Genomic DNA, 25,447 nt, shown 5'->3' with positions numbered 1-25,447 from the left:
TTCCTTTAGATAGCCAAATCGAACTGAGGAATGAATTCATCATTCGGGGAATGCCAACTTTTTTTCCTGGTTTGGCTTTACCGAGCCAAATCAGCCAATTTTTTTTCATACCTCTACTGCTGAGGGTCATCAGACTTGAGTACCAACCAGAATGCTTGCTCTGGTCTTTACATCTGAGCAAACATTTAATAATCAAGGATCTGAGGGTGTTTGGGTAACATTTTTAACAATATGATGTTTTAAATTATAAACACTGTACTCTTTTAAACTGGTAATTTGTTTTCATTGTGTTTTATTCATACTGAGTAACTGCAGATTGAATAGGTTGCAATTTTAGTAATGATTTTTTAAATTGTTAATTAGGTGTGTACACCACCAAAAAATTCAGGTTTCCCGCTTCAGGGAAAAAATCCGGAATTACCAGATTCTGGTATTCCGATTCGGAGCATACTGAAGTGAGGGGGAGCAAACCCCCTGCCCTGAAAGCAGCAGGAAAGAGGCCCTTTAAACGATCCCCCCCACTGCCTGCCAGCTGATAGTTTAAAGGGACCTGCTGCTTGCAAGAGGCAGCTTCCTGAAGCAACCTGAATGCTTCGGGGAAGCTTTGATTTGGGATTTCCGTATTAGGGCCATCATTCCAGCCCCGATTCGGAAATCCCGAATCTTTACAAATCAGGTCAGATTCAGGTATTTTATCTGAATCGGAAACCTAAAGTGCACACCCCTATTGTTAATTATTTTAAAGCACAAACTTTCAGGCACTGATATCCTGCAGAATGTAAACTAAAAATTACAGCATTAACTGTGACTGTATGTACATATGTATGAATTTAAACTCTTCTTACCCTACTTTCTCAATCCCAAGATGTATAAGGAGGCTTCCAAAATGTCAACAATACTTTAAAATGACAAGACTCAACAGACAAAGCAGCAGCATAAAAATAAGAAATGAAAGAAATATAAAATTATAAAACATACCAATAAGAGCAGCAAATAACAACATTGAATGCAGCTCAAAATATATGAAATAGCTATCATTTTTATTAATAATTTTTATTATAAACATACAAAATTACGTTCAACAGTAGAACAAGAATTATACATAACAATCCATAGCATATATTACTTCCTTCTAAAATGAGAACTCAACAATCTCCAATTACACATTTCAAATTCAATCACTACACCAAATTCAGTAGTTCTCTCTTTGCTGTCTCCATAGAAGTGCTTGTTTTGGTAATTAACAGAGTCCATCGATGAACAAATAGAATCTGCATTTTTCTTTCTAGCATGAATTTGCGTCAGCATTGAATCCAGCATAGGTTGTAGGTCACTAATAATACATTGGATTGGATTGGGTTGTGGGCTGTAGACTACCGATGGTGTTCTGTTGTTAATTTCTTTGGGCTTGTCTTGTAGCAAGCTATCCCTGGGTGTCATTCTGGCCTTCCCAGTCATCTTTCTCACTACATCAGGGGGATACTGTAATAGCAAAAATGTCTGTTGCAGATCCTTCAAGTGACTATTTCTGTCTGAGGGGTTAGAGCAGATGCGACTATAGCTTAGGGCTTGGCTATACACAATGGATTGCTTGATGTAGCTGCCTTTGTCATTCACCGGCTATTATCATTCGGCTTCTGTAATCACTCCACTTTCCAAGATATAAGGACAGATGGACTGTATCTGAAGAAGTGAGCAGTGGCTCACAAAAGCTCATATTCTACCACTAATTTTGTTAGTCTTATAGGTGCTACTGCACTATTGCTCTTTTCCACTGCTACAGACAGACTAACACGGCTACCCATCTTGATCTACAATTTCCTCTGGCAGGTAACTTGGAGCAAGCCAATGAAGAACTGCGTGCAATCATTAAGAAAATCTGGAAGCGTACCAGTATGAAGCTGCTGGATCAGGTTGTCCCCCCAGCAGGTGGTAAGTGCACCTAGTTTTCAACTTCCTATTTAATCCCACTGAAAATCTGTAATTTGGTTTGTGCTTCCACAGAAAGAGAATGAGAAACTAGATTGCCTTTAATGTAAAAGTGCCTGGCTAAATGCAACTGTCATTAAATAGCTGTTTATCAGCTGAATGTAATTATTGTTTTCAGCTTTCTGTTTGCTTTTTTTAAAATGCCCCTGCTTAGATGATGAGGTAACAGTTGGAAAGTTCTATGCCACATTCCTAATCCAAGAGTATTTCCGGAAATTCAAGAAGCGTAAAGAACAGGGCCTTGTTGGCAAACCTTCACAGCGAAATGCACTTTCGCTCCAGGTAAGAAATTGGCACCCAGAGTACATACATAACAACAGAAAGTGGGCCTTCTGTGTATTAGTTAGCATTGTAACACTGAACTGCCCCATTCACCTGAAACACCTATTGCTCTTTCAAAGATCTATTTATTCTATGAGAAGGGCCAAAAGATTATGAGAGGAGTTCCCAAAAGAAGGTACTAACTCCCTTCTGACAGCTCACAGACTCTAAACACATCTGTCTGTCTGTCTGTCTGTCTCTCAAACCACCACCACCCCACTCACTCGGTCACCTCAGCAACTGCAGTATAGTTATAACAGCCAGCCTTTTGTGTACTTTTTCTTGTTTGTAAAGGAGTTCAGTAGAGGCAATGTTCAGTTTTTCATAGGTGTTTGGGGTTCCCTGAAGTCTTAATGCATTGCTGTCATTTACATGCACGTTCCAGAATTATAGTACGTGGTCAAGACTTCACTTTGACTAGAAAAAAGGAACAGTTTAGGATAAAATTCAAGATCATAAACTGGGCTTACTGGTTAAAGAAGAGCCTTCAAACTTAAGTACATTTACTAGGAAGTAAGTTCCACTAATATCAAAAGAACATACTTCTAAGTAAATGTATTTTGGATCAAGCTGAATGCAGAAGCAACAGCAGCACCCTAAATGCTGAGAGACTACTCTTTTGTCATTCACCATCTCTGAGTTTCACTATACTATGAAGATAAATGGTACCATTATATTATTTAGATGGCTTGTGGCTGACATGTATTTAGTAAAGTCTCTGTTCCACGTTTTTATTTCCTTTAAACAACTCTGCAGAAAAGATGGCACTCCTTTGATGTACAATAGCAGTTACAGTAAATAAGAATATTTTTATACTGTGCCCAAACTACCAAGATCCAGCTCACCCAAATCACATGTCTGGAATATCTGAGCATAAATGTGATGCTACTATAACAAGTAACTCAACCCTTTGAAAGAAATCCAGAAAAAGTTACCTATGCTTAAGTTTCACTGCAATCATTGGGTCCTACTGAATGTCTTTATTTGCAACACTAGGCAGTGTTACAGGCTTGAGCTTTTTAGGATGCAGAGATTCCCTCAAAGAGCATATCAGTAGTTAATTGTTAATTATTTAAAATATTTTTATTTAAAATATATTTATCCTCTTCACAATTTGGGGAGCAGTGGTTAATTAATTAATTAGGAAATAGAGATCTGCACAAATATTGTTGAGAAGCAAAATTTTCAGTTGGTAACCAAATGGCTAAGAAACCTGATTTAAATCTTCACTTCAATACTAAAACATCCAGTCTCATTGAAAGTCAGTGAGTTTGAAGCGCAAATCAGGAAATATTTTTAAATTGTCACTTTTATCACTCTTACCTACTAGCATGCTGAACTGCATTATTTTTCAGGCTGGTCTGCGTACGTTACATGACATTGGGCCAGAGATTCGACGGGCTATCTCTGGAGACTTGACAGCTGAAGAAGAGTTAGACAAGGCCATGAAAGAAGCTGTTTCTGCTGCCTCAGAGGATGATATATTCAGAGTAAGTGCTTTTCAGTTCTCTCTTTTAACTTACGGGATGAGAAGATCACAGTCTATCAAACATTTTTTTTTGTTTTTTGTTTTTATTTCCATTCCTTCAAAACATCCTTATTCCCATACATATATACCTGTTGCCCTCCCACCCCTCTCCATAAGTTCATATACAGTTTCTATATCTTCGGCAGAAATGCCTTGTAAGAATCATTCTTCTGTTTATCTTGTTTCTTCACATCCGGATAAAAGGAGTTAGTCTCTGAGTCCTCTCCTTCTTCTATTCCTCCTTGATTCTCCTTCCTCTTCCTCCTTGCTTAATTCATCGCCGAAGGTATTGTATCCTATAGCCGGGAAGGGTTGAGAGTTTTAGTGTATTTTGGATGGCTATTTCCCATTCAAGTTATTCATCACAGTCTATCAAACTGAATCACAAAAAGGTGTTTATTAATGATGTTTGATTAGTTTTGAAATTAATGAGTTGCTGTAGCATAGTGGGCTGTGAATCAGCATTTGGGCTGTGAATCAGCGCTCTGTGGTTTGAATCCCACTACTGTCATGAGCTCAGCTGGCGGCCTTGGGTAAACCACTCATCTCAGCCCCAGCTCCCCAGCTGTATTGTGGGGATAATAACACTGACTTTGTTCATTGCTCTGAGTGGGGCACTAATCTGTCTAGAAAAGCAATATATAAGTGTAGTTCACAGAATCACAGAGTTGGAAGGGGCCATACAGACCTTCTAGTCCAACCCCCTTCCCAATGCAGGATGAGCCTAAAGCATCCCTGACAAATATTCATCCAGCCTCTTCTTGAAAACTGCCAGTGAAGGGGAGCTCACCACCTCCCTAGGCAGCTGATTCCACCTTTGAACTACTCAGACTGGGGAAAAGGTTTTCCTAATATCCAGCCGGTATCTTTCTGCATGTAATTTAAGCCTGTTGCTTCGGGTCCTATCCTCTGCTGCCAACTGGAACAGCTCCTTGCCCTCCAATTGACAGCCTTTCAAATATTTAAAGGGAGCAATCATGTCCCCCCTCAATCTCCTCTTCTAAACATTCCCAAGGCCCTCAGCCTTTCCTCATAGAGCTCAGTCTCCAGACCCCTGATCATCCTTGTCACTCTCTTCTGCACTCTCTCAATTTTGTCCACATCCTTTTTGAAATGAGGCCTCCAGAACTGCACACAGTACTCCAGGTGCGGCCTGACCAGGGCAGTATAGAGAGGGACTATGACCTCCTGCGATTTTGAAATAATGGCCCTTTTGATACAACCCAAGACTGAGTTTGCCTTTTTTGCCACTGCATCACACTTAATATGCATATTTAGTTTACAGTCCACTCTTACTCCAAGATCTCTTTCGGAAACACTACTACCCAGAAGTGTATCGCCCATCCAGTATTTGTGCTTCACATTCTTGTGGCCCAGATGTAATACTGTGCACTTATCTATGTTGAATAGCATCCTGTTCACAATGGCCCATTTCTCCAGAGTATTCAGGTCTTGTTGAATTTTAACTCTATCTTCTTGGGGGTTTGCCACTCCTCCCAATTTGGTATCATCAGCAAATTTAATGAGTAGCCCATTTACTCCTTCATCCAGATCATTGATAAGAATACTGAAAAGTACCAGGCCCAAAACCGAGCCCTGTGACACCCCACTGGACACCTCCCTCCAATCTGATGAAACACGATTGACCACCACTCTTTGGGTGCGGTCCTCTAACCGGTTCCCTATCCACTGAACTGTCCTATAGTCCAGTCCGTAATCTTCTAGTTTACCCATTAGAATGGGGAACCTTATCAAAAGGTTTGCTGAAATCCAGATAAATCACATTGACAGAGTTCCCAAGATCCAGTAAGATCCAGGTTGGTCTGACAGGATCTGTTGGGGGCAAAAACTATGTTGACTTCCCCGGATCACTAAGCGGTCCTTCAGATGCTTACAGATCGATCCCTTTACAATCTGCTCTAATATCTTCCCAGCAACAGAAGTCAGACTGACTAGCCTGTAGTTTCCCAGGTCATCTTTCTTCCCTTTCTTAAAGATCGGGATAACATTCGCTCTTCTCCAATCTTGTGGCACATCCCCAGTCCTCCAGGAAGCCTTGAAGATGATGGACAGAGGCTCTGCAAGTTCTCTAGAAAGCCCCCCAGCCAGACCCAGCTCATACTGAGCTTTGGCTTCTCTGATGGCTGATCTGCAGTACCTAGTAACTCTTTAGAGGTCTGTCCTTCTTGCCATTTCCTGAACATTTCCTTTTTCTCCCTTAGCTTATTCTGGAGCTCTCTGTTCATCCACATCAGTTTCTTGGAGCCCTTACCATGTTTCTGTCTTGCTGGAATAGTGAGGGCTTGAGGGCAGCATCCATTTCCTCTCCCTAGTCAGGTGGTCTGTAGCAAACTCCAACAACAATACCCTTTGTCCTTCCTCCCCTTATTTCCACCCATATACTTGCCACTGGGCTGTCAATCACATTCTCCAGGACTTCCTGACAATCAAGCCCTTTCCTCACATAAAATGCCACTCCGCCTCCTCTTCTACGCTTCCAGTTTTTCTTGAACAACTCGTACCCATCCACTACCACATTCCAGTCATGGGAATCATCCCACCAAGTCTCAGTAATTCCTACTATATTGTAGCCCTCTGTTTGCAAGAGAAGCTCAAGCTCTTCCTTCTTATGACCCATACTTTGGGCATTGGTATATAGGCACTTGTAGCCTTGTACCTTTGTTTGATCTGTCTTACCCAGGTGGGCCCCCGCTGTTATCACTTCTTCATTGAAATCCCCATGTTGATCGTCCCCCTTCCCTTGCGGCATCAGTTTAAAGCTCTCCTGATGAAGCTCTCCAGGTTCTTTCCAAATATTTTCTTCTCTGACCTTGAGAGGTGAAGCCCATCATGTGCTAGAAGGCCTTCTCTGAGAAAACTTATCCCGTGGTCCCAGAACTCAAAGTGCTCCTGCCGGCACCACCACCTCAGCCAACGATTCACCTTGAGTATGGTCTGCTCCCTTTGCATTCCTCTTCCTTTGACAGGAAGGATAGAAGAGAATACCACCTATGCCCCCAATGTCTTCAACTGCCTTCCAAGAGCTTCATAGTCCTCTTTAATTCTTATGATAGTATTCGCGGTTGTGTCATTCATTCCCACATGAACTGGCACAAACAGGTATTGATCAGTCAGTCTGATCAGTTTCGGCAGTCAGTCTGTAATATCCTGAATTCTGCCCCCTGGCAAGCAACACATCTCTCAGAGTAGGGGATCTGTCCCGGACACATGATGTTCCACACCCCTGAGCAGAGAGTCCCCGACGACCACCACTTTCTGTTTTCTTTCACTTCCGTGGGGCCCCATACCCTCTTTACTCCCTCCTCCAGATCTTTGTGATTCTCCTTCCACTCTCATCTCCATCACCATCTTAGGCACCTCAAAACGATTCTTGAACTCCAGTGGACCAGTGGATCTTAGTCTATGTCTTCCAGTTTGTACTGCAGACCTGAGAGGAGGCTCAGAAGGGAGATCGGCTCTTCTTATTCTCTTTGACTTACCTCTTCATGCTTCCCCAGGCTCTTGTCAATAAAATCCTCCCCTTCCTTGATTTCCTGAAGCGTGGTTATCCTCTCCTCCAGGCTCTGAATCTTCTCCTCCAGGCTCTGAATCTTCTCCTCCAAAAGCCTGACCAGCTCCACCTCTGACAAGTGAAGTCCGTCTTATCTTCCGGGAGGAAAACAAACATAGCAAAGATGGCACACTACATGCAGGTGACTGGAAAGGGGCCTTCTGTCGACCTTATCACCTTCCAAGTATATTCCAAGAGTACGCTGAGCAGAGTTTCAGGGCCCACAAGCCAAAAGGCAGAAAGACAAAAAAAACTTTACCTTCTAGCAGCAGCTCACCACGTGCTCTTCACGCCTTACCTCAGCCCAGCTGTCTCAGCTCTGCCTCTGGCAAGGAGGAGCCTTTTGTTTCAAAGGGTCACTTCCTGCCAAGCACCACAGAGCTCAGCACAGTAGGAGGCGGGGCTTGTAATCAACAGCAATCAACAGCAACTCACGCAGCCCCGAACAGCCCCCAAAACTGTTGTTGTTGTTGTTAAACCACATTCTGATCCAACACAATCATGGTCACTATATATAATAATAAAATTGGTTGTTTGTTTAAAACATGAAAGCAGCAATACCAGTCCATCTATGGACAAGGATGACTTTCTATATATTCAGGGGACTTTCCAGGTATGCAGAAATAATTTCATAAATCAACCCCCCTCCCCCAAAAGAAAATGGCTTGATAGGAACTGTATATGTTCTAGAAGGCACAGAATATTGAGAGAAGCTGAAAGTCAGTTAAAGGAAAAAGGAACGAGGGAGAAAATTAGCCTGCTGAAGCTTCTGAGAGGATATAGAATTGTAGTGAAAAGAACTTCCAAACAGTTCCCCCAGGATCCCAGCTTGTTGTATTAATTTCAGAATTTTAAAAGGTAAAGATCAGCAATAATTTGAAAGAAGATGACAGACAAATTTTATCTAAGATTTTAACTGCCTGGATATTTTATGCAGAAAGATGAGGTTAAAATAATCTTAATAAAGAAATAAACTTCCTACCGTTTCATCAAATAAAACACTTCTTTATCTAACAAAAATAATGTCCCTCAGTCCTGGATAAAAGCGTTCACACTGTACATTTTATTATGATATAAAAGGCAGACTTCCTTAGTACACATTCTACAGGTTAAGATTTCTGTACTGTAGAGAAATGTGTGTGGGATACTCATCCTAAATGTTTTGTCTTCCCCATTTCATCCCACAACATGCCTCTTTTCTAATACGAAAATATAAATAAAGATTTATCAGAGAAAGAAGACCTGTGGATAAGTAGTTAAAATAAAGAACTCTGTTCTTCCTGCTGAGTCCATGAACCTTCCCACTGCAAGGTACTAATGCAGCACAGAGAAATACATGAAAGTCCAAAATCACAGCATGTAATTAGATGCATAGTCTTCAACATCATAGGGATCTGAACTGATCCAAAGTTATCTTAAGAATCTTCCTGCCAATAGCGGGTAGACTAGGAAAATAGGGAATTCCTTTTTAGTCATGCCAATGTTTGGGGTGGGTGTTTTCTGAAGCAGCATTGTTACCTCTGCTTCTATCCTCTTGAAACATATGGCAAGCTTTCTCCTGTGGGAAAGTCTGAAAGTATTCATAGATGTTAGGACACCTGATAGGGATTCCTATTCATTCAGATCCAGTGTCTTAAATCGACCCCTTTTTTGCCATTAAGCTGCAGCCAACTTCTGGCAACCCCATACAGTTTTCAAGGTAAGAGACGTTCAGAGGTAGTTTGCCATTGCCTGCCTCTGTGTAGCAACCCTGTACTTCCTTGGTGGTCTCCCATCCAAGTACTAACCACGGCTGACCCTACTTGGCTTCCAATAGACAATCTAGATGTAGGGAAACTATGTAATCAAGAAGTATTTTTCATGGCTGAGCGTCATGGTTCTACAGACTAAACAGATTTAACTCTAGACCCAGTGCCTTTACAAAATTAAACAGAACCCCATCCAACATTGCTTGGAAAAGGAAAATATCTACCAAGACTTCTCAGTATCCCAATTTGGCCTAAATATCTTCCTCCTTTCCATGAATTTTTTCCATAAGATGCATCTGGAGGATTTACAGGGAAATACAACTTTCTTGTCAGCCCAACTAGGATCTGCACAGGAAGAAATGGATGAGATCTTCTGTTTTATACTTCTTGGATTAGGCATTATGGGGGGATTCTGGATTCTCTAATGAATCACCATATCCAAGCTTTCTCTCCTTAATGCTATTGTTACAGTTTTATGTTCTTTCTTATAAGTGTTCCTATACATTAATGAATTAAGTTAAGAAGGAGTAATGTTTTAGTAAAGAGTGGTTATGAAGAATTCCACTTTTGTAGCCTAAACATAAGGCAGTTCCTGCAAATAGTCAACCATGTTCCACTTCAGACAATAGTACACTCTTGTGCAGGAAATAGTCCAATCTGAATTGGTCTTTGATTCATTCTCTAATAATATGTTTTTGATTTTACTTGCAGAGAGCTGGTGGCTTGTTTGGAAATCATGTCAGCTACTACCAGAGTGATGGAAGAAGTTCATTCCCTCAGACATTTACCACTCAGCGCCCTTTGCACATTAACAAATCTAGCAACAACCAGGGAGACACAGAATCCCCCTCTCATGAAAAGCTTGTGGATTCTACCTTCACTCCAAGCAGCTACTCTTCATCAGGCTCCAATGCCAATATCAACAATGCCAACAACACTGCCTTGAGCCGCTTCCCCAGCCCACCAAGGTACCCCAGCACTGTAAGCACTGTAGAAGGCCACAGCACCCCTTTGTCACCCTCTGCACGGATCCGGGAACCCCCGTGGAAGCTTGGCTGCAGAAGGTAAGGGCCATTGCTGGAAGAAGAACTCCTAGTACTACATCATTAATATAGCATTATAATTTTATTGAGGCTGTTTTCACACAGCTGTTAATGTCTCTGGGAAATCGCACAAAACTTGTGGCACGACGGTGTCTTCATAGTGCAATTTCCCATTTAATGGCGTGATGATGTCAGAAATCATGCCACTAAATGGGAAATTGCACTATGAAGATGCTGTCACGCCATGAGTTTTGCATGATTTCCAAGAGGTTTTTGCCATGTGAAAACGGCCTCATTTATTTTAGTTAGCTATCTATACACCGCTTTTCTCCCCAAGAGAGATCCAAAGCAGCTTACAACATGATTCTCTCCTCTTCCATTTTACTGTTACAACTCTTTGTAGCAGACTAGGCTGAGAAAGAGGGAGACTGGTCCACAGTCTCCCACTGAGCTTCCATGGCAGAGGGGGGATTTGAACTTGAGTGTCCCAGAGCCTAGTCCAACATTTTAACCACAACACTAGGAACTTTACAGAACAAATACATAAAACCTTATAAAAATTAGAAACCTAATCCACTATACACATACATACCAGAAAAAGATATGATGACTACTAATTATTTCTAGGCATTAATAGTCTATTATTTATTCTTTATATTTCCAAGAATATAAACGTTTTTAAAACTGTTTGCAAATCAGTGATTTATAATCTGAAATGTAAAAAATAATAAATATTAGCAAAAATTAGCAAAAGACAGCCTGGCACTGTCTTTTAGCTTCGGCCCTTAGTTCCCATCCCTGCTGTTCATAATATAGAGACTTGCCTTAAATGTGTTAAGGTTTACTGAGATGATGTGTATGAAACATTTTGAGCATTCCAAAATATCATATAATATTCATTAATATTTAAAATTAAGCAAATGAAACAGACAACTCCTAAAATAGAACACAACGGGGCAGTAATTCTCATGCTCCTGTTAGGATGTGTTTGCACTGGCAGAATTCCAAGACTTAAATCTAATTTTGGATCTCCTTTAAGATGTATCTTATCCCAAAAACTCCACACCAAATATGAGCCTACTTTTGTCTTCCCTGTACATTGCAAGGTCAGATAAGTGATGAGTGACCAAGGTCTCTATCTAACCGGGAAAGATGTCATCACGAGGTTCCTTCATGCCAAGAAATATAACTAAGAATGATTTCTGACTCTCTTGCTTTGCCATCACCATTTGAATAGGTAGCCCTAATACCCTTATACTTTATACCAATTTTGTCAAAAAGAAGACCATTCAGCCATACCAAGTCAAATCAGGTCTTGTATAGGCAAGGAGCTCCTTTAAAATTCTACTTACTGAATATTTTCAGGGCAAGGAAGACAGTATCCTCAGGGCAAAGATGATGACATGAACAGAAGATTGGAAGAGTCTGGTTGGATTGATGGGTTTAAAATGGTCTAACTCTATTTAGGATTGCCCTGCTGGTGAAGCAATATTAAAAAAAAAAGTGGCCAGACTGATGCTTCCTTCAGGAAGTTCACATATAGGGTTTGAAGGAAAAAACCCTCCCCTCTGTTTGTCCCCAGCATCTTTTATTAAGCTTCAGGCACCTCCACAGAGCCCCAGGCTGCCTTCCCCATCAGAGCAGCAGTTGCCAATGCCCACGTCAAGCTCCAAGCAACCCCCCCAACTGTGCAGCTGACGCACCTTCTTCCTACAGCAATGCAGGTGGCTCAGCCTTCAGCAGCCTGGATGGGGCAAGCACAGGCCCCAGGGCACAGAGGGAGCTGCCAGAGAAGCTCCAGAAAAAGCAGGGTCAAGCCCAAGAGAAGGCAGATCACTCACCCCAGCCTGGGCTGAGATGGGATGGGAGAGGTCAGGAGGCTGCAGAGTCTACCCAGCTGTCCCATCAGACAGACCAGGAGGATGGCACTCAGGGAGGCTCTATTGGGATTGGGAGGAAACTCAGGGAGGTGGGAAAGGGGAACACTTTAAAAACAAGTTCCTTTGAGGACTGAAGAGGAAGGCAATGGAAGAGGCAGCTGGAGTGTGCTGTCTCTCCTAAGACAAGGAACAAAATGGTACATTCCCCTTTCCTGCCCATATGAGGTCTGAGGACACCTGCCTTTGGTAGCTGGCAATATGGCGAATGGATGAATGGGGGTGAGGGTGAGGGTGGGGGTCTCACACACTGACAGACCTTTCCCCCATGAATTTGTCTACTTTCCTTTTAAAAGCAGCTTAGCTGCTAGTTGCCATTAGGGGTGTGCAATTCAGGATTCTGATTCAGAAAAAACTGCTAATCGGAAAGATTCAGGATTCCTGAATTGGAAATTGGAAATACCGAATCAAAGCTTCGGTAACCTTTCATAATAATAACAATAACATTCGATTTATATACCTCCCTTCAGGACAACTTAATGCCCACTCAGAGCAGTTTACAAAGTATGTCATTATTATCCCCACAACAAAACAAAGGGGCGCTTTCAAACCCCACGGCTAGCTTCAGCTGACCGGCGGAGGAGGGGGCTCCCCCTCCAGTCAGTTGAAGCCAGCCACGGGGCTTCAACTGACAACTTTGGAATTTCTTAAGTGAGGAACCCGAATCTTTTTTTTGTTGCACACCCCGCCACCACATCTTGTGGCAATGAACATCAGAAGTGAATTATATGTTGTGTGAAGAAATACAGTACTTTTGTCTGTCCTGAATATACTGCCCAACTTGTCAATGCCACTGCATCACCTCATCCGCCATTCCATTTACATGTGTGGTCAGAGAGGCAAGAACTGAGGTATGTGTTGTGAGTGTGAAATCTGCAGTCCCAGTAAGCCTGTGCCCAAACAAAAGCTCCATGTTTGCATCCTTTCTTCCTATGCATCTCATCCCCAATCCAGTGCCCCTCTGCACAAGTATCGACCACACATGCAAGAAGACAGTAATTATTTTGGGAGTAAGTGCTCCAGCCTGAAATATAATTCAGGAAGTAAAACACTTTTGATGGACTATGGAGATTAGGGACAAAGACCTTATGGAATTAATATTCATTAAGCGGAGAGAAAATTAACATTGCTTGGTGGAAGAGTATGGAAGAAAATCCTGCACATTTGCTGGGAAAGGAATGGAAGATTTGTATTCACTTACCGTGAAGCTTCCTTTCTCGGTGGTCTGGGAGTGGGTCAGTCCTGACTAGTGGGAAGCAGCTCCTCCTCTCTTCTGCAGGGTCAGTCGAATCAGATGATCCCCTAGGGGAGGGGCTCTTCCCTGGCGCGCCAGTTCTTTTCAAGCCCATTCTCCCTTGCAGTCTTGCCGCCGAGCATTTCATTCTTTGTTCACTGCCACTCTGTAGATTTTTTAACTATAACACTAACACAACAAATCCTTAAACATGAAAGTTTAAACTCTCCCCCTTTTTGGGGTGGGTGGGTTGGACTGACCCACTCCCAGACCATCGAGAAAGGAAGCTTCATGGTAAGTGAATACAAATCTTCCATTCTCCCGTGGTCTTGGGAGTGGGTTGGTCCTGACTAGTGGGATATTTGTATAGCAGTATCTCCATGGGTGGGTTTCTATTCTCTGTTCACAATGCATACTGCAGCACTCTCCTACTGAACGTTGCATCTGCTGATGCTAATTTATCTACTTTGTTGTGTTTCATAAAAGTATGTATTGACTTCCAAGTTGCTGCCCTACAAATCTTGAGATGGAAAGGTCCTATAAACTGTAGCTGCCCCCCCAAGTGAGTGCACTGTGATACCCTCAGGTGGTGTCAGCTGCCTGGCCCTGTATGCCGCTGTTATGCAATCCCTGAGCCATCTGCTCAAGGTGGTCGAAGATACCTTCTCTCCTAGTGAGCACTTCCTAAAGGAAAAAGAGTCCAGTAGCACCTTTAAGACTAACCAATTTTATTGTAGCATAAGCTTTCGAGAATCAAGTTCTCTTCGTCAGATGCATGGTACAGAGTTTCTTTTTGATTTTGCTACTACAGACTAACACGGCTAACTCCTCTGGATCTTCTTCCTAAAGGAGACAAACATATTCTCCACTTTACGTATAGACTTAGTCCTTTCTATATAGTAGCTCAATGTTCTCCTCACATCTAATCTGTGCCATTCCTTTTCCTTTTCATGCTTTAGGTTGCAACAGAATGAGGGAAGAACAATTTCTTCTCCCCTATGAAATGTGGAGTTCACCTTAGGTATGAATGTTGGGTCTGGTCTAAGGACGACCCTGTCATTATGAAAAATGCATAATTGTTGTTTAGAGACAGCACTCGTATCTCAGATACCCTTCCTGCCAAGGTAATTCCCACCAAAAAATGGTTTTAGTGCTAACTCTTTGAGTGGAAATGTAGCCATGGGCTCGAAAGGTTCCCTCGTGAGAGCTGTTAGTACAACATTGAGATTCCATGTCGGGAATCTGTGAATTTGTGGGGGGGTTAGTAGCATAGTTCCCCTCAAGAATCTTGTGATCTGAGGATGTCTGGTTAGTGATGTTCCTTTCTTTGAGCCCCTTATTGCAGAGATGGCTGCAGTTTGTCTTTTCAGGGTGCTGGTGCTGAGGCCTTTATCCAGACCATCCTGAAGGAACATTAAGATTTGTTTGACTGACGCTGTTTAGGGGTCACTTGCTCTTTCAGTGCATCAGTTGCAGAATGCCTGCCATGTCTTATTATAGCTCCTATTCATTGAACCCTTCCTGGATGCTAGCAATGTTGCAGTTACTTTCTCCGTGTATCCCAAGTCTGTCAGTTGTTTGCGTTCAACATCCAGGCTGTTAGGTTTAACAAGGTCGGATCTGGATGCAACTTCCTCCCTTGCGTCAGAGAACCTTTTCTTCGAGGCAGTCTCCATGGTTCTCCCCTTGAGAGCCGTTTTAGTTCCTGGAACCATGGTCTTCTTGGCCAGAATGGGGCAATCAATATTACCTCCACTCTTTGTTGCATCGTTTTTTGTATCACCCTGTCCAGAATCTTCAATGGAAGAAAGGCATACAGCAGTGTTCAAGGCCATTCTTTGCTTAGAACATCTGTCCCTATTGCTCCCTGTTCCTTCCTTCTGGAAAAGAACCTTGGTACCTTTTTGTTTTGATCGGTCGCGAATAGGTCCACTTCCAGTCTCCCAAATTTCTGACATACCTGTCTGAACACTTGTTTGTTTAGCTTCCATTCTGCTTGGTCCACTACGTTTCTGCTCAACCAGTCTGTGATTGTGTTCTGTATACCTGCTACATGGATTATGGAGCTCAGATTTGTCTCTGCCCATATCATGATCTCCTTGGCTTCTCTGTTCAGTGTCCTGTATCTACTCTTTCCTTGCCTGTCTATGTAGGGTTTCACTGTCGTGTGGTCAGTTTATACTAGAACATGGTGACCTGACAGTATTTCCTGAAGTTTCCATAATCCTTTCTTGATGGCCCTCAGCTCCAACAGGTTTATGCTGTTTCCTTTTTCTTCTTCTGACCACGCCTCTTGAACCATTCTGCCCTCTGAGTGCTCTCCCCATCCTGTTAGACTTGCATCTGTCGTCATCACTAACCTCCTCGGTTCTCGAAGAGGTGCGCCTTCATCAAATCTGTTTGGATCCGTCCACCAGCTCAGTTCCCTGACTAGCGATTCTGGTATCCTTACACTTTTTTGCCAGTTGTGAGCTATGACCTTCTGATACGGTTGTAGAAAACTTTGTAGTGGATGGGTATGAAATCTAGACCATTGTAGAATGTCCTGACAAGACATCATCATCCCTTGTAGCTTGGCCAATTGCATCACCTCCACTGCTTTCTCTTCCTGAACCGATTGTATCATAGATATAATCTTCTGTTGTCTCTCCTTTGAAATGAAGGCCTTGTCCCTGATTGTGTCTTTTATTACCCCCAGATGAAGAATTCTCTGTGTCAGGGTAAGGCTGCTTTCTCTTTGTTGAGAACGAATTCGTGACACTCTAAGCATTCCGTAGTCCTTTTTACCACGTCCACACCTGCAAATAGAGATGGGGGTTTGATGAGGATATCATCAAGGTATGGGAACAGGGCTATTCCTTGTAACCAGAGGTGTGCAATCAGAGTGACCAGTACCTTTGTGAACACTCTTGGCGATGACTTCAGCCCGAAGGGTAGGGCCTTGTACTGATAGTGTTCTCCATCGTAAGCAAAGCATATATATTTTCTGTGCAACTCTCTGATGGGAACGGACCTTTGGACACTTACCGTGAAGGGTCCTTCTCCTCTGAGGAAAGGAGGACATCTTGGGTGATTCCCACCATCCAATCTGGGAGGCAGGAACTAACTTTCTTCCTCTTCCTGTCTAGCCTGTGGGACCACCCTCTCTTCAGTTCAGGTGACTCCACAAAGCAGTAACATTGAATTTATCATTCAGCAACTGTCAATACTGAGAGAAAAAACACCTGTTGCATTAACATGTACTGTAAATAAAGCATAACCCGGAGGAGGTATAAGAATGAGGCAGCAGGGTAGAGAAGGACGGAGACCCGGGGAGGGCAAGATGTCCTCCTTTCCTCAGAGGAGAAGGACCCTTCACGGTAAGTGTCCAAAGGTCCGTTCTCCCTCTGAGGCGGAGGACATCTTGGGTGCTCCCAAAGCAGTTTCCAGTTTCTGGGTGGGATATGGTCTTCGTCCATGATCATACACTGCAGTACTTTTCTACTACAGTCAGTGTCCGCTGAATCATATAGATTCAATTTGTAGCATCTTAATAAGGTCAAGACTGACAACCTTGTTGCTGCCTTGCAGACTTCTTCTACAGAAGTGTTCCTGTGTAATGCTGCACTGGTAGTAGCACTCCTCAAAGAGTGAGATGGTATTCCACAAGGAACCTCTACGAAGAGAGGGGGGGGGGGTTGTTTTGTTTTTGTTTTGTTTTTTAGGAGCTTCGATAGTGTATGTTTTGCTATTGGCACCTACCACTGCTGAAGACATTTTCTTCCCCAAATTGAGGGAAAGATATATTTAAGAACAGTAAGACTGACTTTCTAATTTGCACTGTTCGGAGCAGATAGGCCTTGAGCCTCCTTCTGACATCTAGATTGTGTAAGAGTCTCTCCCTAGTCTATTTAGGGTAGAGGTAGAAATATGGTAGCATTATCTCTTGTAAACTATGCAGTTTGGAATATGCTTTTGGAAGACAGTCCGAGGCATCACCTTACCATTGGGAAAGATACAGAGTTCAGGTCTGATTAAATCTTCTGGCAGACACGAACATAATAAGGAAGATAGTCTTCCTTCTCAGCCTTCCCAGGGGAACATCCTTGACTGGTTCAAATGGATGTTTGATCAGGGCTGTGTAAAATGTCTACTGAATGAGGGCTTCCCAATAAGAGTTGTAAATTCTGAGCATAAATTATTTTCTGAATGCTAGGAGTGTTGGCCACCTCTCGGGAATATCCCCATCTTAGGAAGGTGTTCCTTTCTATTTCCACACGGTTAAGCAAAGTAAGTCTAAATGAGAGAGCCAAATTGGTCCCTGCTGTAACTTGACCGGAGAGGTCAGTAGGACGAGAGGTGGAAATATCACCATCTGTTGGAGGGTGGAAAGGCATGGTCTGTTATTGGTAAGGGTAGTAATACATAGAGGAGGACTAATGGCCACTGCAATATCAGGGCATCTGCTTGTGGGTAGAACAAATCTTGTCATGTACCCCGGTAGTTGATGGCTGTGTTGGGATGCACACAGGTCCATGAGGTGTTGCGAAGTGCAATGTTATGTTTCTTAAGGGACCATTCCCCTGTTGTCCTCTCAGCCAGTCTGCCTAGGCATTGGATATGCCTTTGATGTGTGACCATCCAGCTAGGTGACCACCCTCCCAGGTAAGTATCCTTGCTGCCACCTTGTTTCACCTCGAGATCTTAAATCCCCCCTGCTTGTTTATATATGTTTTGTCTGCAATCTTGTCCATACAGAGCTCTGAACTGGAGCAGGGCCAGACAAATTGCTCACCTTTCTAAGTCATTGATAGGGAGACATGCCTAACCTGATTCTTACACCTGTAAATATTTGTTGTTCTTGAAGGATCATGAATCTTTTGCTTTGCATTGGGTTGGTGACCTTGGCTCAGATGGGTTTTGATCTGAAGTGGTATCTGAATGGGAAGATCTGTCTTCTCCATGATCTGTTGTTAATGAGATCTAAGAAAGGTCTGAAGTGGCCTTGCCTAAAGATGACCCCAAGGGTATTGCATTGTAGGTGGCCACTAGCCAACCCATCAGTTTCAGTAGTGTCATGAGAAGTGATTTTGCACTCTGATGACAGTCTCAGTCAGCTGTTTGGTCTTCCTGACCTTTTCTTTGGTGAGGGATAGGGAAAAAAAGCCCTTTTGGTGACTGTGATCTAACCCAAGTGTTCAAGCTTGTAGGAACTGAATAGTGAATTGAGCGTTGTGGTGAGATTTTCTCGTGAACTTGACCGTTCAGGAGATCATCTGGGTGCAAGTGAACATGAATACCCCGTCTCTGAAACGTATGATGAGGTTGATCAAGAATTTTGTGAATACTCTTGGTGTGGTGGACAGGCCAAAACAGGATGGCTCAGAACTGCAGCGTTTGTTTTTAACATAAAATTTTAGGTATTGTTGAAGGGCCGTCAGAATTGGTACATGGAGGTATGTTTCTGTGAGATCAGTAGATGTTATGTGTTCTTCTGATTGACTGGTCACTGAGACTGAGTGCAGAGTCCCCATTCAGAAGTGATACAATTTGATAAACTTGTTCAAAAAAAAATGAGGTCTAATAACACCCTTCAGTCCCTATTCTTTTTAGGGACTGAGAAGAAGATTGAGTAAATCCCTTTCTGGTGGACAGCTTTCAAATTGTATGGAATAGCCTTGTGAGACTATTTGCAAGGCCTGCCTGCTTGTCAACCTAGGCTTGATGGTAAAGAGTAGTTGGCCTCTCACAGGGACAGCTAGAAGGTCCTGTCTTAGAGATCCGGGTGTTAAGGTTGGATCTCTTTCCACGTGTGGAGAACTGTCTGTTTGATCTTGGGACAAGGTAAGCATTATCCCCACAATACAGCTGGAGAGTTGGGACTGAGAGGACTGGTTTATCCAAGGCCATGTGGCAAGTTCATGGCAGCAGTGAGATTTGAACCTGCAGAGTACTGCATCACTGTTCGGTTACTTAACCATTATACTACAAGTGGGGTCTTGAAAGGACCCCTCCCCCTTATTAAAGGACTGCCTAGATTAATCCCAGGATGGCCATTTGGAATCTTGTCTGGACCTTAGTAGTGTGTGTTGTGAATAAAAGGCTGAGGGCCAATGGATCGCCTCTCAGATTGAGTGTTTTTGGCAACACGTTCTTCTGTCCTAGGTCTCCATCTAGATCTTTCCCAGGGCGTCCCCAAATAGCTTATCTCTCTGAAAGAGGTAAGTCAGGACGATATTTTTAGAGTGTGAATCTGCTGGCCATGCTCTTAATCAAGCGTGCCAGCTTGTTACTGCTGTCAGGACCATAATCCTGGAAGAAAAAGGTAAATGTATCCAGGATGATGTCTGTCTTGAAGGTATTGGCCTTTACATTTCTGTTTGCCCCTTCAATGTGGGCAGCTATTGTTGTACAGGAGGAGTTGGATCAGTTTCCAGATCCATACTCCTGACACTCTTGAGGCAATTGAGACAATAGCTGTAGCCTTAATAGCCATGGTCCCGGCCTCGTGAGCTCTTGTTAGCATGGCCTCTCTCCTCTTGTCTAAGTGGTATCTGACTGATCCTTACCCATCTTCTGACCCGAGCCCAAATGACTGAAGTGTAGCCACTGGAGTTTCCATCGCAGGTACCTGCAACAACTCATAGCAAAGAAAGGTAGTGAGTACAGTTTGTTTTGGGGGCAAGTTTGGGGATTATTAATTGGCGTATGGTTTAGACCACTCAGCCTTGAACCTTCTCCCCAAATATTCTGGAAATGGGAGGACCTTTTCTGAGGAACCTTCACTAGGAAGAGACTCTTGTTTCCCTGGGTTGGATTTGATATTCCCAGTCTAAGGGTCCTACTCCCCCAAGGGTAATTTCTACCGCTCTAAGGCTGAGAATGTCTTAGATAATAAATACTGGTAGACCTCAGATTCAGACAGCTGGGCTGACTGTTCTGGTAGGGATATTTCCTCCTCTTCTACATCTGAAGGAATTCATCCTTCTCCTTCTCATTACAGACTCTATCTGAGGGTGATCCCCCTGCTCCGTGGGGATCCTTGACTGATAAACATTACAAATTGCCTTATTCCAACTCAGACCATCGGTCAGTGTTATCTCCTCAGAATGGCAGCAGGACACCAGGATCTCAGGAAGAGGTTTTTCCCCTCATCTACCTAATCTTTTAAACTGGAGTTAATGGGGAACAAACCTGGATCCTTTGCATACAAAGCAGAAGCTCTTCCACAGAGCTACAGCCTTACTCATGGAGGGAGGAGGAGGTAGACACCGCACCACTATTTTCTCCCTCCTGGTTAGTCTTAAGAGTTAAAAGGTTTAAAGACACCAGCAAAATTGCACCCTTTATACATTACCCATCTGACAGGGAAAGGCAGGACTAGATCCTGTAGTAAAAGCAGGGCTAAATCCAAAGTGGAAAGGCCTGCTGTAAAATCTCCAGCCAGGAGATTGGCATGGGCACATTCACATGGTGCCAGGGCTGAGGAGATTCCTGGAATCTTTATAGGGCCAAGGTGCTTCTGACTGGCAAAGTAACAGGATTTCCTCCCTCATAGTCAGTCTAATTGCTGACAGGAATTCTGAAGGTATAACACGCTCGGGGGAACACTTATGTGGCCCTCCTGGCTTGTCAGCTGGAGCTCTGGGTGTCTGGATTATGTTTCAGCCGAGTCTCTCCTGCCAGAAGATTGGCAAACGCATTGCGATGTTTCCCGCCAAAATTGAGCTCCACCAGGTGGCGCTGTTCTCAGCTGGCTGGCTGAGGCACGCTGTTTTAACAAGCTCCCTCTGTGGAAGATGGGGCTGTATAGAGGCCTGCATCTCTTCCAAGGCCATTTCCTTGCGCTTTTCTCTGCTTCAGAGCAGGATTGCGCCATCAATTTAGAGCTCGACTGCTTCTTTTAGCGTTTAGAAACTATACACGGCTGATGCCGGAAAGGTGCCGGGATTCCGTTCCTGCTGTGTAAGCAGGACGGTACCGGATGACTTGGCGTTTCCCGCTGTAATTGCTGCTGTAATCAGGCTCCCCTCCTCGCCGTCCATAAAGCTCCCATAGGAGTCAGTCAGCTCTATTGCCTATAGGATTGAAATTCGTGGCGCTCAGAAGAAAGGCAAAAGTAAAAGAACAGGATAGCGAAAATGGAGGAAAGAATAGTCTGAAGAATCAAAAGTGGAAAGAGGAAGTCTGAATAGAAAAATCTAGTTAAGGAAGTGAAGTCAAATGGCAGAGCAATCTGCCAGAGCTACTGCGCTCCCTGGAGGCAGGAAAGAACTGAAGAGAGGGTGGTCCCACAGGCTAGACAGGAAGAGGAAGAAAGTTAGTTCCTGCCTCCCTGATTGGATGGTGGAAATAACCCAAGATGTCCTCCGCCTTGGAGGGAGAATGTGAAGATAGGCCTCTGAGAGATCTATGGAGGCTAGGAAGTCTCTTGAATAGCTCCCGTGGTGGACCTCATGGTTTCCATCCTGAACTTGCGTGACTTGAACTGATTTAACCATTTTAGGTTGAAGATCGCTCTGATGTCCCCATTTTTTCTTCAGTACTATGAAGAACAAGTACACTCCCCTGTTCCTGTACCGTGTTGGTACTTGCTCTATTGCTCTTATGGTTAGAAGGTGTTGGATAGCCTCCTTTATCTTGGTGTGTTTTTGTTTCAGCGGGTTCCTTGGGATATGGATGAAGCGATCAGTGGTTTTGACTGGAACTCCAAGGAATAACCCCTGGATACAATCTCCAAAACCCATTTATCTGTGATTGTATGTTGCCACTGAGTTGCGAATTCTTGCAATCGTCCCCCAATCTATCTGATTGATTGTCGTTGATAGTCATGCCTGATGTGTTTTCTTTTGTCCTTTTGTTTGTTGTCTGGACTTGTGAAAGGTAAACGGTCTGTTGTCGTTTCTTGGTCTTGATTGCCATCGGCTCTTATATGTTCTTGCACTACTTTGCCAGACAGAGCATTTGAAGTCACAAAAGGAGTGCCTGTCTTTTGTCATCATTTCCCTTCTCTTCAAGGGAAGAACTTTCTTTTTCTCGGCATCCTCCACCAGATACTTGCCTAGTGTTTCACTGAAAAGTTTAGCTCCTGCAAAGGGGATTGCTGCCACCTTGTTCCGTGCAGGAGGATCTACATCCCAATTTCTCAGCCATGTGTTTCATCTTGCTGTGACGTTGAATCCCATAGCTCTCGACGACATTTGTAAGGAATCCATTGTGGCATCTGCTGCCAAGGCTGCTGCCAAGGCTATTTCTTAACCTCGTTCTTGATTTCCTAGGGCACTTCTCTGCCCGCTGCTGCTAGATCTGAGGCCCAGGTGAACACCACCCTAGCAAATAGTGACCCAGTAGCTGAGGCTCTTAGGGATGCTGCCGAGGCCTTGAAATTTCTGTGTAGAGCTTGTTCTATCTTTTTATCAGATATGTCTTTTGGCATTCCTTCTGCATCCATAGGTAGAACTGATGTAGTAGCCAGACTGGTGACTTGGTCATCTACTACAGGCCATTCAATCTTCATTGTCACTTCTGGTGTTAAGGAGTAAAACTTGTTAAACACGAATGGTATACCTTAGGCTTAGCCGAGTTTTCCCATTCGGCCTTAAGGATGCTGTGGGAAATTGCTGGTAATGGAACACCTGTTTGTGTGTTTCCCATCTTTGGCAGTGCCCTATCTAAGCCTTGAGGGAAGGCTGGATCTGGTTCTTCTTTCCCACTAGCCGTCTGAGCAATTTCTAAGGCTCTTAGTACTTTAGGGAGTAATCTAGAGTACACCTCTTGGGGGAAAAGCCTTGTTTGGATGGGGCCTATAGTTTCTTCTTGTTCATCAGAAAGTTCCCTTTCCTCACTGTCTGAATGTGGTTCCGAGAGTTCTGACTCTGACTGAGATTCCTCTGAGAGGCTCAAGTTCCCTTCCAGCCAGTTCTGCAGCCTTTTCTTTCTTTTAGCCTTTGGGGAAATGGGGGTGATGTAGCCTTGACCTTTCAGTAGGGCCTGAATTTTGTTTCCCCTTAGCATGGAAGTTCTGCTCTTTAGCCTGCTTCAAAACCTCCTTAACCTTCTTCTTCAATTCAGCTCTGAGCCATGCCAGCAGATTTGCCTTTGCATCCTGGCCCAAGAGGTCTAGCTCATTGTTCTCCTGTCCTTCCCTACTGGTGCCTGGACAGGAATGACTGGAAACTGGTGAGCTTGGCAAATCTAAACTGCCACTGTGTCCTTCTGCCGTGCTAGGCTCTTCCAAACCCGCCTCACCTGCCATTTCTGCCTGATTATTTTCCTACCTAAAGAGGGGGAGGGGGAGGGGGCTGTTTTAGAACTCATGCATTGGTCACGCGGGCTAGGGCCTCTCAAAAGGTTTTGGCCTTACTCATGAGTAGAAAAAAAACTCTCCTTCCCCAGTGCCTCTTTGAGGACACTTACCGGGGCTTCGAGGGCTAGCTTTGACTCCCTGACAGTGCTGCCACTGACATGCTCCGAGGGAGTCTGCAGCCTTTTAATCGCAGCGTTTCTTTTTCCGCCTGCCACTTGTTCTGTATGCCACATTTCTCCTCAGCGCAGTCAGCACCCACTGAGGATTTAGCGGCTGTCCACGCTGCTGTGCGCTGGGGGTGGGTGGGTTCTGCAGAAGCCGGGCCCTAGGGATTAGGGGAGCGTTGGCTCTGCTGCTTGCCTCTCCTTGCCTGTACGGCCAGCCAGAGCGTGGGGGGAGGGACAAGCCCTTCCTTTTCCCCTACGAACTAGTCTCATTGTTTTCCTTAGTTTAGGGTCGCCCAAGATCATCGCTCTCCCAGAGCTTGAGCAGGGCCGGAAAAAACTGGCACACCAGGGAAGAGCCCCTCCCCTAGGGGATCGTCTGATTCGACCGACCCTGCAGGAGAGAGGAGGAGCTGCTTCCCACTAGTCAGGACTGACCCACTCCCAAGACCACGGGAGAATTTAGCCCTCCAGCTGATTTGCTATCTGTGCTTTAAACGGATCTAAGCTGGCCTTGGAATTGCAGATAATATGGGCTAAAATCCAATGTATACTTATCTGAGAGTAAGCTCCATTGAACATAGTGGACATTTTTGAGAAAACATGCATAGAACTGAGTCAACAGTCTCCTGTATCAGCATCATGAAGAAACGTTTCGGGAGACATCCTGTGTACATACCATCTGGTCACAACATTTCCTTTTTGCATTGTCCTATGTAATGGATGAGAATGTTTATTTTATTTATTTATTTACATTATTAATAAACATGTGCAATCCAAATAGGGTTTTCCCACTGCTATGCCAAAATTCACGTCTACTTTATCTCCTAATCATCTATACTTCTGATAAAATCTTCTTTTCCTTCTCACGCTTCCTTGTGAACTAGGACACACTACTATGAAGCCCTGGGGCGGTAGGTGCTTCCTGATGTATTATATTTAGGATATGTTAATACCAAATTGTTATATTAAACCACTCTTTTTCAGTGCTAAGAATCCTGTTAAGAGGTGGAAATAATTTTAGCATAACAGAAAGACTTATAAAGGATTTGTACTAATGTGGGATATAGACTTAAAGGCATGTATTATTTACTCAGAGTATGTTTCAGTCACCTTTTAACTACTTCAAGGGGCATTTAAACAATGCTAACATGTTATGTGGGACTGATCTCCTGACTTTTTTATATTGTTCTTTTAATTGTAAGCCACTTTGAGCAGGGCTCTGAAGAGGTAGTACAAAAATATCGTAAATAAAATATATAAATAATATTATTTGTCCAGTGCCATCATGTGAGTGGAGAGAGTTAATCTTTCTCCCTATGCTATTTTCCTCAAGTTGCTCTTTGTCCTGAAAGGGGAAAAAAGCAGCTTGAGATGGAGATAGTTTTGGTCAGGCAACTGCACCAGGGGAAAGAATTAAACATTCTCTTCCAGTGCTCAGACCAAACTGACAGCCTCCTTCGGTATATTTTTGTTGGGAGTTCAGTCACAGATGTCTCACGTAAAATGTAGTTTGACCTTAACAAAACTGATTTTCTACTTTTTAATATACGGCAAAGAATGGTGTAATGGTGATAATTTGGTATAAAGAGTTAGTGGTGATTATTGAATTTTAATTCAGAATGGT

The 25,447-nt window shown here is 43.5% G+C and overlaps 1 protein-coding gene across 1 annotated transcript in view; it reads left to right on the top strand.

The window, feature by feature from the left end:
* CACNA1C (calcium voltage-gated channel subunit alpha1 C) overlaps window positions 1–25,447 on the top strand; it is a 681,102-nt gene that overhangs the window by 640,141 nt on the left and 15,514 nt on the right. Inside the window, exons 41-44 of the mRNA XM_054988003.1 lie at window positions 1,831–1,932; window positions 2,144–2,271; window positions 3,666–3,800; window positions 9,869–10,221. Coding sequence (XP_054843978.1) covers window positions 1,831–1,932; window positions 2,144–2,271; window positions 3,666–3,800; window positions 9,869–10,221 — 718 coding nt within the window. The remainder of the gene's footprint in view (window positions 1–1,830; window positions 1,933–2,143; window positions 2,272–3,665; window positions 3,801–9,868; window positions 10,222–25,447) is intronic.

The sequence above is a fragment of the Eublepharis macularius genome, chromosome 9 (genome assembly GCF_028583425.1).
Source record: "Eublepharis macularius isolate TG4126 chromosome 9, MPM_Emac_v1.0, whole genome shotgun sequence".
Lineage (NCBI taxonomy): Eukaryota > Metazoa > Chordata > Lepidosauria > Squamata > Eublepharidae > Eublepharis > Eublepharis macularius.
Note: the sequence above shows the minus strand (reverse complement) of the source record. Positions and strands in the feature narration are given on the sequence as shown.